The 12,861-nt window shown below is 43.7% G+C and overlaps 1 protein-coding gene across 1 annotated transcript in view; it reads right to left on the bottom strand.

The window, feature by feature from the left end:
• Positions 1-201: 201 nt before the first annotated feature.
• Positions 202-12,861, bottom strand: part of SLC9A4 (solute carrier family 9 member A4) — a 66,482-nt gene continuing 53,822 nt past the window's right edge. Inside the window, exons 9-12 of the mRNA XM_007108517.2 lie at positions 11,928-12,024; positions 6,869-7,000; positions 6,022-6,109; positions 202-557 (exon numbers count right to left, since the gene is read on the bottom strand). Of these exons, the coding sequence (XP_007108579.2) occupies positions 202-557; positions 6,022-6,109; positions 6,869-7,000; positions 11,928-12,024 (673 nt within the window). The remainder of the gene's footprint in view (positions 558-6,021; positions 6,110-6,868; positions 7,001-11,927; positions 12,025-12,861) is intronic.

Here is a 12,861-nt window from a genome sequence, read left to right as displayed (position 1 = left end):
ACTATATTTAAAAAAAAAAAACAACCAGAAGCAATATTGTAACAAATTCAATAAAGACTTTAAAAATGGTCCACATCAAAAAAATAAAAATAAACAAGAACAAAACTCAATTGCTCTCTTCAGAACTCTGAACATCCTTCTTTCACAATAATCGGAACATGGACTCTGGAAAAACCCAACACAATCCTGTCGCCCATGACATTACTTTCTTTGGAGCAAAGGGCTATGGGATCTGTGGAGGTCCCTGCCGGGTCTGTGCTCCGCTGACCATCGGGACCCAATGGCTGAGGCTTCTCCCTCACTCTCCTCCCCAGATTCGAACTCCTCATCTACTGCGTGAAAGAGCGGTTTGGGCCTCAAAACCACCCTTCTGCCCCCGCCCAGTTGTTCTTCTTGGCTCCTATTTCTTTGATAACCCAAGTGGGGTGGCTTCCCTCCTCTGTGTAAGCTCTTCATCGGGATTATTTCTTGTGTCCGTCGTCCTTCCTGAAGTGACCCCGTTGGAGAGTGTGTGTTAAACATGATGGAGGGGACCTCTGCATCACTGCCGTCGTGATCTGGGAAAGGATGATCGAAGGAGGAAAGAAGACGACTTAAGATCAGAGAGTGGAGACTTCATATCCAGGCGAGAGAACTCAGAGGAGAGCAGAGTCCTCCTGCTGTCCCAGCTCCTACACACACCTGTCTCCTCAGCGTGGCTTTCCCTTTCCGAGGTTGCTACCCCGAGGAGGTGGGCTGGAATAGAAGCTACAGACGCGGTGTGAGAAATAAACAGAAACGCACGGAAACCCGTGCGTCCGGCTAGTCTCTCCCAGGGCAGTGAGGGAGTGTTTCTCACAAGATCAGATGCATTAGCCATAAAGCACGAAAAGATGCTCTGTGCTGTCAAAGACCGACGCTAAACTGAAGGTTCCAAGGTACTATGATATGAAAAGGGTGGATTTTATCTAGGTTTGTTGGTGGTTTTTTGGTTTGCTTTGGTTTCCTTTTTCATTTTTTAACTCTACGTTTGTTTTTTAATCAGTGGCTACCAGAAATCATTAAATCTGAGTTTCATCCTTTTGACCTTGCAATAGCTAATCTTAGAGAAACAGGGATGGGAGAGGACCACAGCAGAGTCACGAGTAGCAAAATAGCCGTGATGCCTTCCTTTCAGAGGAGGTGAGGGGTGAACAGGCTGCGTCTGGCCCACGACGGCAATGAGAAGGATGGGGACGTCCACTTACCGAGAACTTAACTGTGTGCTGTCGCGGTGCTGATCTCTTTACATGTTTTGCCATTTAATCCTCACAACAGCACTTTGAGAGGAGGAGAACTGTGAGCCTCATTCACAGGTGAGAGGCTGAGGTTTTTACGAGGTTAAGTGACTTTCAGTATCACACAGTGAGGATGGGGCTGCAGTTTGTGCAGAGTCTGTTTGAGAAGCTGGCCTCTGCCCCTCCCCAGGCTGTCCCTGTCTCCTTTATAAAAGCTTTGTGTGTGGGTCAGGACAGCTCCGTCAAGAATGCAGGGCAGCCATTGGGTGCCTGCGTAATGTCCCCTCCAAAAACCTAAACCGTGTCTGGGACGTTGTCTTTCCCTCCTTCACTGTGCACACGCCTTCAAGGGACTATTTTTCAGAAATCTCATTTCTTCTCATAAGTTCTAACCTTATACGTTTATTCTCCCTTCAAATATTCTCCTGAAAACTTAGGTATTTTAAGACAGCTATATTTAAATCTGAAATAGGGTTCTTTCTCCCACTCTCTACTTCCTTCTGAAAGACAAAACAAAAACTTCACAGCTAGAACTAATATGTACACAGGTTTATACTTGACAAAATGTGTTCGGAATGTGGGACATCAGAAAAACTTAAAATATCCCGTTCAATACTATTTTTCCAAAATGTGACCACACTCTCCTGAGAAGGTTGTCTGGAAGTTGAGGAGGGGGTGGGAGGTGAGAGGAGGGGAATCAGCTGCTTTGAATACAAAAAAAAGTTAGTTAAAATATTTGTCCATTTTTTCAGGACTTCCCTGTAATTTGTGCTTTACGATCTGGTCTGCAACCAGCGTTCCTCTTGATCCTTTGGCGCTTGGAACACTAGGACAGATTCCAGCTGCGTCGCCTGACCACCTTCTGGGTACTGAAGAGTGGGGTCCTAGAACTAGGGAGAGGCTTGGGCAGGTGACTTACAAGCTTCCACTCAACTTAAGTCACTAGATCCGTCCAAAATGGGAGGAAGGAGTTGCTTGGAAAGTGGAAGGAGGAAGGAGGAAGGGTGGGGGCTCTCCTAGTGCACAGTCCTTCTCCAGGTTGGCGCCAGGCAGCGCAGTCCCAGGGACAGAGCAATGGAAACCTTTGCAGCAAAATCTGAGTGTCCGTTCCTCTACCTTCCAGCTGGCTGAGAGCTTTAACTTCTGGACATGGGCACCGGGGAGGAGGGGGCTGAAGGAGAGACAGGGAAAGGGCTTCTCCTCAGGGCGGGGCTGAGCCTAACCTGATACAACAAAGGCTGTTTAGAGACCCAGACCCTGCCCTCCCCATGGTCTTGTTTTGTTTCGTTTTAGCTGTGGTAAAATACACAAAACATAACATTTACCATTGATCGATTTTGAAGTGTACAGTTCTGTGGCATTAGATACATTCACACAGTAGGGCAACCATCACCACAGTCCACCCACAGAAGTTGCTCACCTTCCCCAGCGCTCCTGGGTTCTAGGAGGGTTGTCCAGGCAGGACCTCTGTACTTACAACACCAAGGGAGCCCCAAAGGCAAAGGAGCTTGGAAGAGTGTGCAATCCAGCAGGGATCACCCAAACATCTAGAGAAGGGGTGTCCTAACATGGGAGGACAAGGGGAGGACGAAGAGGGACAGTGCTCTGCACGTCACAGCCTGGTTAGCTGCGGGGGACATCAGGGGACTGCCTGATGGGTGCTACACCTCCCTCTACGTCCTCCCCTAGAGCCCCTCCAGCCATTCCCTGACCGTGTCCTGGTGCGTAAAGGCTTCAGATTTGGAGAGAAGGTGGATGCAAATAATTGTGCCCAGATACCCATGGAGGACTATCTCAGTCTAATCCTGATTATTATTATAATTCTTTAAAACTTAAGAATAACTGATAAAATAAGTCCCACTTCATTACTCTTCCTTCACAGATTTCTAGGTTACCCACTCTTTTTCCTCACCTAATGAAATTTAGAACCAGTTGAGCACATTTGAAAGAAAAAAAAATTCACTGGGACTAAGATTTCATTCCACGTCTAGATTACCTCAGGTAGAACTGACATTTCTAAAGTACCGTCTTCTTTTCAAGAGCACCCTTATCTACCCAAGTCAAGCCTCCTTCGATACCCCTCACTAGTAATAAAATTAATAATGGCTAATCTTTCTTGCCCACTTACTTGGTTGCAGGCACTGTTCTAAGAGTCTTACCTGCACCAAATGGCTTCACCCAGGGCAACACTTTTGTATGTGGGAGGTACCAACATTCTCCTCTTTACAGAGAGGAAATGAAGCATGGAAAAGGAGAGTTTTATGTTGTCTTCATATAAGTCCTATATATGTTTTCCTGGGATTTTATGATTTTTATTGAAAGCGTGAGTGAGATGTGTTTTAGGGCATCTATCGAAAGGATGCCTTGACCTATTAATCTGGTGAATAATGTAAATGCATTTCCAAATGTTAGACAACCCCACCTCTGGGATAAGTCCTACTTTGTAAGGTGTAGTATTCTTTTAGTATCCTGCTGCATTTTATTTACAGCGTGTTTGTTCATTAGTGCTCAGCTGAGGCTGCTGTGTGGTTATTTTTTGCTACCGTAGCTTGTGATATTGACATTCTTCTCAAGAAATCACTGTGAGGCTTTCGTGTTTTCTATCACTCAAGCAACATAAATAGCACCAGCTGCTTGTACCAGGACGAGTTTTAAAAGTTAATCTATTATACACCCTCCACTTGGTGTTCTTTTGTTTTGTTTGTGCTATAGCTCTTTTTAACATAAAATACTACTGCTTAGAAGAGTGTGACCTGGGAATAGATGACTAGATCGATGAAACAGAATTAAGTGTCCAAACTCTCTAGTTTAGGGGTAAATGACTAGTACAACAAAAGTGGCAAAGAAGGTGCTGGCGCAGGAGCATGGCCATTTGAAAACAATTTGAAATGTGTCTCTGTCTTAACCTACACAAAGATAAATATCTTTATATTTATTATCAAAATAACTGTTAGCCATTTGGCTTGAAATTGAAAAAATTAAACTCTGAAAGTTCTAGATTTTAAATTACTAGGTGAATCATTTTTCTAATTTTTCTGGGGAAGATTGAGCAGATTTGATGAATCAGAATACAAAAATTTGAAGACAAGTATATCTAAAAACTAAATGATAAGTGTGAAACTTTAGGAAAAATTATTGGCAGCAAATATGAAACGATGGGTGATATTCGTATTATACGGTGTTCTTCAAATTCGTTTTAAGAAAAAAAAAAAGCAGAAAAAATGGGCAACGGCAGAAACAAAAACTTCCTCAAAAGAAATATGGTTGCCTCTAAAAATATGAAAAGATGTTCAACCTCACTGAAAATCAAAAAGACTCAGATGAAAATTAACTGTGGTATATAGATTTTATCCTATCATATAGTAGACTACTCAAACGTTAACTCAAAATAGCCCAGTGATGCTGATAACGTTCAGAAATTACCTTTCTCACAATTGTTGATCTGAAGGTAAATTTCAATATACGTGATTTTTGATCTAAAAATTTTGCTTCCAGGAAAATATACTAAGGGAGTAGTTGGTTATTTGAGCAAAAATCAATCACAAATAATCCAAAGAAATTATTACGTATCATTGCTTATATTCATTAAATATTGGAAGCATCTTAAATATTTGTTAATAAGGATTTTGCTAAATAAGCTAGGGGGCTTTCATATAATTGACTATTATTAAGTCATGAAATGACTACTAGCTTCATATCTATTGAGACTAAAATATGTCCACAACATATAGTTGAGTGAACTAGACAATTTATAAATATTGAAACACAATGACTGTATTATGAGTTTATGTATAATACCTTGCTGTGTGTTTGTGATTTTTTGATTGTTTGTTTGTTTGTATCAGGTCCAGGTAGGGTAGAGATCAGGATGATATAGATAGAATTATAGAAGAATGCTTATCAAAATGTTCTATAGTGATTATCTTGGGTGTTGGAGTTTTGAGTGCTTTAAAGTTTTTTTTTTTATGCTTTTCTCCACTGGCTGACTTTGATTTTATATCAAGCATGTTTTTATATCAGAAAAACATAAAGTTTCATTGTAAGGAATAATTATATTCCCTCTTCAAAGATTTAATTCTCAAATCCTATGTGTTTGATTTATTCAGATTTCCAATGTGATTCCAAGTCTTAAAAATTTAGGAATATTAAACTAGAGAACATGGCATATCATATATATTATATGCCACTTTATGCTAATAGAAAATCATTTTATATACACGTTTAAAAAATAATAGCTTTTATGAGCACAATAGCCAGTTTCAATAACTCTAAGAATTCTATTTAAGTAATAGGTATTAAATGGGAAACATCCAATCAGGAAATTTGGTGAAGTTATTTTAGTAAAATTTAGCCAACTTTGGAGAATTCTGCTAATTTATAAAACACAGGAGAATCCCACCACTTCAAAGAAGTGCCCATTTTATGTTTCCCTAAGACAGGGGTCAGCAATTGATGACCCCCAAGTGTATCTCTCTGATGCATCTTTTGGTATGGCCCCTGAGCTAAGAATGGTTGTTACACTTTTAAATGGCTGAAAAAAATTTTTTTAAGAATATTTCCTGTTAAGTAAAAATTATATGAATTTCAAATTTCAGTGTTCATCACTATAGTTCTGAATTCAACTAATAAAATACTTGTGTTCTCTTTTTCTGGTCATCTATGTACTTATATAATATTCTTGATTTTGCCCTTTGGCCCACAAGCCTGAAACTGTTTACCATCTGAACCTTTCCAGAAAAGAGAAGCAGCCAGGGATGCAGGTTACCTGTGAATCCAGCCACCCTCACATCTCTGCCTGCTGGCTGAGGATGGCTATAAGGAAAGGAGAGGTAGCGGATGTTTTTGGTACCAGCCTGTGGGTAACAAGGAGAAAGAAAAAGCAGAGTTAGCCATGCAACTGACAGCTGCACACGACAAACAAAGTGAGAGATACAGACCCGCTCTGGAGCATCGTGTTTGGATCACTGCCTTTCAGTTACTTCAGTTTAAGGAAAACAGAATGTCTCCGCCTTCAGTATATGTCCTTTCCCTCTCATGATAAAAGAGACCATGATAAACCTCTCAAAGTTTCTCCTGCAGCCCCACTGACATTAGGGTAGAGATCAGGGGCTACTCCAGACCCCACCTCCATTCAGAGTCCCAGTAAGATTGCTTGGATATGGCCTCAGATGGAGTAGCTCAGATGCACAGTGGTTGCCATGAAGACAGGGTCCAAGAGACGCGGGGAGAACAAATATCCCTCCCTGTATCTCCCTGGGGGAGGAGTAAGCTTCCTAGAGCCAGGGTCCCCGTCCATGGAGGGTCCCCTGGAATGTCCAGCCCCTGGCCACCGCGGGAGCTAGTCTAACCTCACAGCCCAGGGGGTGTGTTCCAGCCACTGACCCATCCTGGGGGGGGCAGTTTGCTGCCACATACCCCGTGGACCGATGCCTTGGGCTCCAAAGGGCCCAGGCCCAGAGAAGGGGGTGTCTGGTGTCCTGTACCCCCTTAGTTTTGTCTTTTTCTGGCAACGAGGTAGTGGTTTTGTTTGTTTGTTTAAATACCGAGGTAGCCACCTGACGAGGCCCTGCTCGGGGCGGCCCAGCTCAGGTGAGTCACTGTCCCCGCCTTACCGGCTTTCCCCAGGGCAGGCTGTGACCTTTCCTCGCGCTCGCCCTGAAGGTGTTCTGGCGGCGGATCAGAATTTCTTTCGCCTGCTTCTCACTCGTTTGGGGCTTGAGGTTGTATTTGTTGTAGGACAGGGTCTGCAGAAAGAAGGGGATGTCACACATGTACAGACATCTCAACACAACTTCCAGCCTCAGGAGGCCATGGAAAAACCAAGAACAAAGACGAGTAGAGCGAGAAGGCGATGCTCGGGTCCTCTGAGCATCTGCTTAGTTACACAGGCACAAGCTGTGGGCCCGGAGGAAAGGCTGTGCTCGGGGCTCGCCCGTCAGGACCAAGCTGCGGTGGGAGCCTTGCCTCTGGCTCACAGGGCAGTGGCCCCCATCTGTGCTGTCCCCCTGTGACCCTCCCCCAGTGATCACCCCTGAGGTACCCACAGACTTCGGTGCCCCCCCCAGCCAACACACACTCTCTTTCCCAGGTCATGTTTGTTATGCTAGGCCAGCGCTTACTGAACGTTTAGGGATCAGGGGAATTTAAAAACGACTTTGGCAATTTCCAGAAGGTTGCTATTTTAAAATGTTGCCAATCAAAGACACGCGCAAAAGATCAGCCCATTAGTAACACCACCCTCAGTTCAAAAAGGAAAAAGTCTTTTAACCAAAGTGGTCGGACAGGCATAATTTTAGATACAGAACAGTTTTTCAAATTGAGTCAGTTTAGTTTTATGAAAAATGTCTTCCTTATCCTCACCGAGGCCAGTGAAAATTTGTCTTGAACCACAGACCAGCATGGTCCTCAGATGTTTACAAAGGGCTTCACGGGAATCTCTTTCTTCCTTCCTTCGCTAAGGGTTCCTCACGAATATCCTGCTTCCCCTGGGTCAATGGGTCCCATTGGACAATAGGATCAGGACGCTCCTGGTTAATGCATGCTTTACTAAGGATTTTCACTTCGACAGCAAGAGAGCAAATGCTCCATGTGCCAGGTGCCATGGTAGGCCCAGAGTTTTAACAATTATGAATAATGATCTTCGAAAGGCTTAGTCAAACAAATAAGCATGTACTGTTTCGTGCACAGGTAAATGGAAAAGACATTGGGGTCCTCGGGCAGTGATGGTGTACAGGCAAAGGGCACTCAGTCCAGTCTGACTGGGAAAGGTATGCGGCACTGACCTGAGAGGTGAAAGATGCGTGGGTGTTCCCTCCAGGAAGAGGGAAAAGTCGGAGCTGGGAGGCAACTTGGAGGGAGCTAGGAGGGGCCGCTGGAAGAGCAGATCTGGGAATTTATCTGTTATCACAGGAGAACGAAGTTCTTTATTCAAAGTACGGTAAGAGATGAGACCAGAAGTGCAGGAAGGGGCAGGGGACAACCGTCCAGGAGAGGACATTCCATCCTCCAGGCCAAGGGTCTCTCAGGCAGGGGACACATGTTCCAAGGGATGCCACTCCAAGATGATATGAAAGAATATTAAATAATGAGATATTGAAGAATTATACACAGCATTGTCATAAAAAAATGTTAAAAAATTAAGTACCTAGAATACCAAGAAAAACGTTTACAATTTTTCATCAATGTTCAATTCATGCAAAACTGCATCCAGTGTGTATATATTTTGACCCACACATGTACACATATATATGTGTATGTACATATATGTATATGTATGTGTGTGTGTGTGTATTTACACGTTGCTAGTAGGAATTTCCTACACCTTGGCTTCAGGGGAGGCTGTACTTTAAGGAACACTTAGACGTTTTCTCTTCCACTCGGCCTCATACCACATCACCCAGGTGCCTGCCTAATTTGCCCGTCTGCAGGGAGCATAGTAGGTCCTGTGCATTTAATGTATATGCAAGTTTCTTTCCTCTCTTCCATTTCTGTGCTTCAATGAAGGAGTTGGTGGTTGTTTAAAGCCTGTATTTCCCACTAAAGCTTGAGCTCTATGGGAGAAAGATTATGCATTCTAGATGGGCATTTAATATTTGCTGAAGGGAACTGAAGTTGAATAAATTATTTTCTTTCTTTGAAAGTATGTAGAAATTCTGAGTGTGCTACCCATCAATCTCTGACTTATCTTTAGGGTCTGGGCTGAGGGTAAATTTAGAAAGTGTTTCTCAAACTCCCTCCCCACTGCATTCCCGAGGGCGTCTGCTGGTTGTCCCGCTGAGAACCTCCAGAGGTTAGTTCCTCAACTTCCCCGCCAGTGAAGAGCTTGTGCTGGACGCGCTGAGGGGTGTGACTTCCAACAGGAGTGGCCGGAGCCCTCTCAGGTACAGCAGACTCAGGAGGACCAGCATAGTTTCAGATGGACTAGGTATTAGGCTCACCCAGAATCAAACCCTGCACTCATGCCAGCCTTGCCCTGAAGTGACCCCTGATTCCCAAGATGGTTTCTTCCAAGACATGGACTGAGAAATGCCCCGACCATTCGCCCGGCACTGTGTGGGCCCTGATGACCCATCACCTAAGCTAGAGGACTACAGATGTCACCTTTTGTGACAGGCCTCAAAACTGTAGACTTCCCACTAGCAACAAAGCAGACAGACAGTTGTCCTGGATCGCATCTTTGGTTTTTCCTTCAAGAGAACAAGAGGACCGTGGCGGAGGAGAGGAGTCATATGAACTAGTAGAGACAGGATGGTAACTAACAAGGACCTACTGTGTAGCACAGGGAACTCTGCTCAATACTCTGTAATCACCTAAGTGGGAAGAGAATTTGAGAAAGAATAGATACATTGTATATGTATAACTGAATCACTTTGCTGTACACCTTTGTTAATCAACAACATTGTTAACCAGCTATACTCCAATATAAAATAAAAATTTTAAAAAAATAAGAAAAATAAAGGAGGCTTTAAGGAAAAAACACGTGGCTAATCCGAATCATAATGCGCTGCAAGAATAAGCTATACGCTGATTTTGAAGACATTAATTTAAAAGAAAAGAGTATAAAATATCTCATTGGTAATTTTTAAAATTTATGAGGTGTTGAAATAATATTTTTGATATAGTGGTTTAAATGAAATATAAAAATTGTTTTTAAAAAGGATAGGATGAGAAAGGAAAGACAGAAGGGGTAAGACTGGTGAGTCTCGTTCTCCCAAGTAATAAAAGTGGAAGCAAAAGCCATCTCAGGGGTGGAGTCCCCCCCTGTTTACTATGTATGTTCTCCCCGTGGGACTTTCCGTCACCTATTGGCTCTTCTTGATCAACAGGGGAGGGGGATCCTGCACAGCTTAGAAGGGAGACACCTGGAGGTCAGACTGAGCAGGCACCGACAAAAGAAGAAGAAAGGTGATTATGCAGGAACCTGATAAAAAAGAGAGACTGGACAATTAGCCTCATTTGGGGGTGGCTTGGAGTTCCAGAATGTCTCTCTGCTTCTGGACTTTCGCTAAACTCAACCTCCAGCACCATGGGGCAAGTCTGAGTACCAGGCAACCCTCTGGACTCTGGCCCTCACTAAGCTGGCCAGCATTCTTCAAACCAGGAAGCTCTTAACTACTTATCTAAGGCGGAATGTGATAGTCTCGCTGAAACAGTTTCACTTGGAACGATTTGAAAGCTGCTGAATGTACTCGAAGTGTGCTATGGGTGCTGCTGGCCTGTGTTCCTCCAGCAGGTGCAGGGTCTTTTTGCTGACACATTCCCCTTCATCACTGACCTTCTCGAAACAGCAGCCAGAAGACATTCCCCCGCCCTGGATCATGTAATTCTGAAGTCATGGAAAGAGCTGTGGGTGGGGAGTTGGCAGACCTGGATTCTTAACTCAGATTCATTTTGAGGTCTTAAACAAGTCAGAAAAACAACTCCTCTAACCTCAGCATCTTCTACTTGAGAATGAGGAAATTTGACTAGATGAGTTTTTGGAGTCCCATGACATGGTCACAAAAACCAAGGCCCTCGGGCTTCCCTGGTGGCGCAGTGGTTGGGAGTCCGCCTGCCGATGCAGGGGACGCGGGTTCGTGCCCCGGTCCGGGAGGATCCCACATGCCGCGGAGCGGCTGGGCCCGTGAGCCATGGCCGCTGGGCCTGCGCGTCCGGAGCCTGTGCTCCGCAACGGGAGAGGCCACAGCAGAGGGAGGCCCGCATACCACAAAAAAAAAAAAAATCAGAGATCTTTCCTGAGCTTTACAAATAATTTCTTACCGGCGTCCCGCAAAAAAAAAAAAAACAAAAAACAAAACCAAGGTCCTCACAGTGAACTCACTTATAACCCTACTCAACAATTGGGATGTTCCATTGAATCCTCAAACTTAAATGACTCCTAATTAGAGGACACAAGTGAAAATACCATTTGATTAAATCAAAGTTTCAGGAGGATTCACTTACTGCCCATGAAATGTTCTTGCTGTGAACTTTGGGCCAGGTCCCAAGTGCTAGTATAGCCTCCATACCCTTTTCCAAAATTGAAAAATACTATGCCTGACATGTCTCCTTTTTGTGGAGATATATGTGTGTGTGTGTGTGTGTGTGTGTACATATATATATATTTTTGGCCAAGTGGCATGAGGGATCTTAGTTCCCGGACCAGGGATCAAACCCATGCCCCCCACCCCCGCAGTGGAACCTTGGAATCTTAATCACTGGACCGCCAGGAAAGTCCCTGAAATGTCTCCTTTTTTATCTTAGGCTTTCAGCACTGTGGTTTCGATATTCTAATCTAAACCATCTCAGTTTTCTAAGCTCTATTACGGTCAACCACGCTGAGACAACTCCACCATCACAGGCATCCTGGGGCCATCTTTCTTCTGTGGTGGATGAGTGTCACTGCTTTTCTGTCTCCGGAGGGGGAGGGAGCCCTGCTGGTTCTGGAAAACTCTGGGGCTGCAGGGCTAGGGCAGCCTGACCCCTAGGGCCAGCAACTGGATTTGCATTTCTCTTTATACCACGGGTGCCAATTTTGCTGCAGAAACATAACAATTAGCTTTCTGTTCTCCAAACTAACCAGAGAGAAATTGTTCATCAAGAAGACTGCTTTGGAGAGAATAACATGAACAAGAACTGATTCCTGGAGGACTGGATCCGAGGACAGGCAACAGGGACACGTCTTATACACACCCTTTGTCGAACTTGGTACATGTTGCGTGTCAGAATGTCCCTCATGGACTCCACATCTTCAGGGGAGAGTCTTTTGGTTTCTTGTGTCCTCTGGGCCCTGGAAACATCATTGGAGGGAAGCCAAGCATTATTCTTCCATCTTGGCAAGGGGACCACAAAAGCATCAATTTACTTTCAGGAGTTCTAATTGATAAACATAAAGGTTATGTTTTTAACATAACTTTTCCTGTTGTTTTAGTAAATTCATATGAAATGTCAGCACGTGTGTCTTGACTTACATGTTGAACATGTGGCTTCTTTGCCTATAGCTTGTATATGGGAATTTCTCTAACCCATTTCTAAAAAGGAGTTTAAAGTCATGGCAAACCAGTTACTTTTTTCCTCCATATGTATTATGAACAGACACGTTTGTAAAAAACAATAAAAATCAATGATTAGGAAATACATTTTTGGAAAGGATACCACAAAGGGCAAACCAAATGTTTCACTGTTAGATTCAACAGAAATAATATTATTCCTTCAAGGCTCACGGACAACACCATGTAGTAACCACATTTTGAATAGCACTAATCTATGCAGTACTAAATTTTTATGAGTACCTTTATAAGTACATTCATCTTGGAATTGTCCCTTTAGGGACTTTATCTCTGGTTAAAGAATAATGGTAAGAAACTAAAATCATATTTACGAGGAGAATTAGACCATTGCCACCATGAAAATCAGGCCAGCTCAGAGACACTGAACCCTCTGAGATTCTAGAAGCAGTTGACTTCTTTCTGCCTTCTTCACCATGAGCACCCCTCCCACCCCCCCGAAAAAAAGGCTCAAAAGCCAAGTCATGGCCAGGTTAGCAGTCAATGAACAATTGTCCTCTGAGGATTTCAGTCATGACATCGCTATGTGCAGAATTCTCATGTGACACACGTATTTGATT

The sequence above is a fragment of the Physeter macrocephalus genome, chromosome 12 (genome assembly GCF_002837175.3).
Source record: "Physeter macrocephalus isolate SW-GA chromosome 12, ASM283717v5, whole genome shotgun sequence".
Classification (NCBI taxonomy): Eukaryota; Metazoa; Chordata; class Mammalia; order Artiodactyla; family Physeteridae; genus Physeter; species Physeter macrocephalus.
The sequence above is the reverse complement of the archived record's forward strand: the minus strand, read 5'-3'. Positions and strand labels throughout refer to the sequence as shown.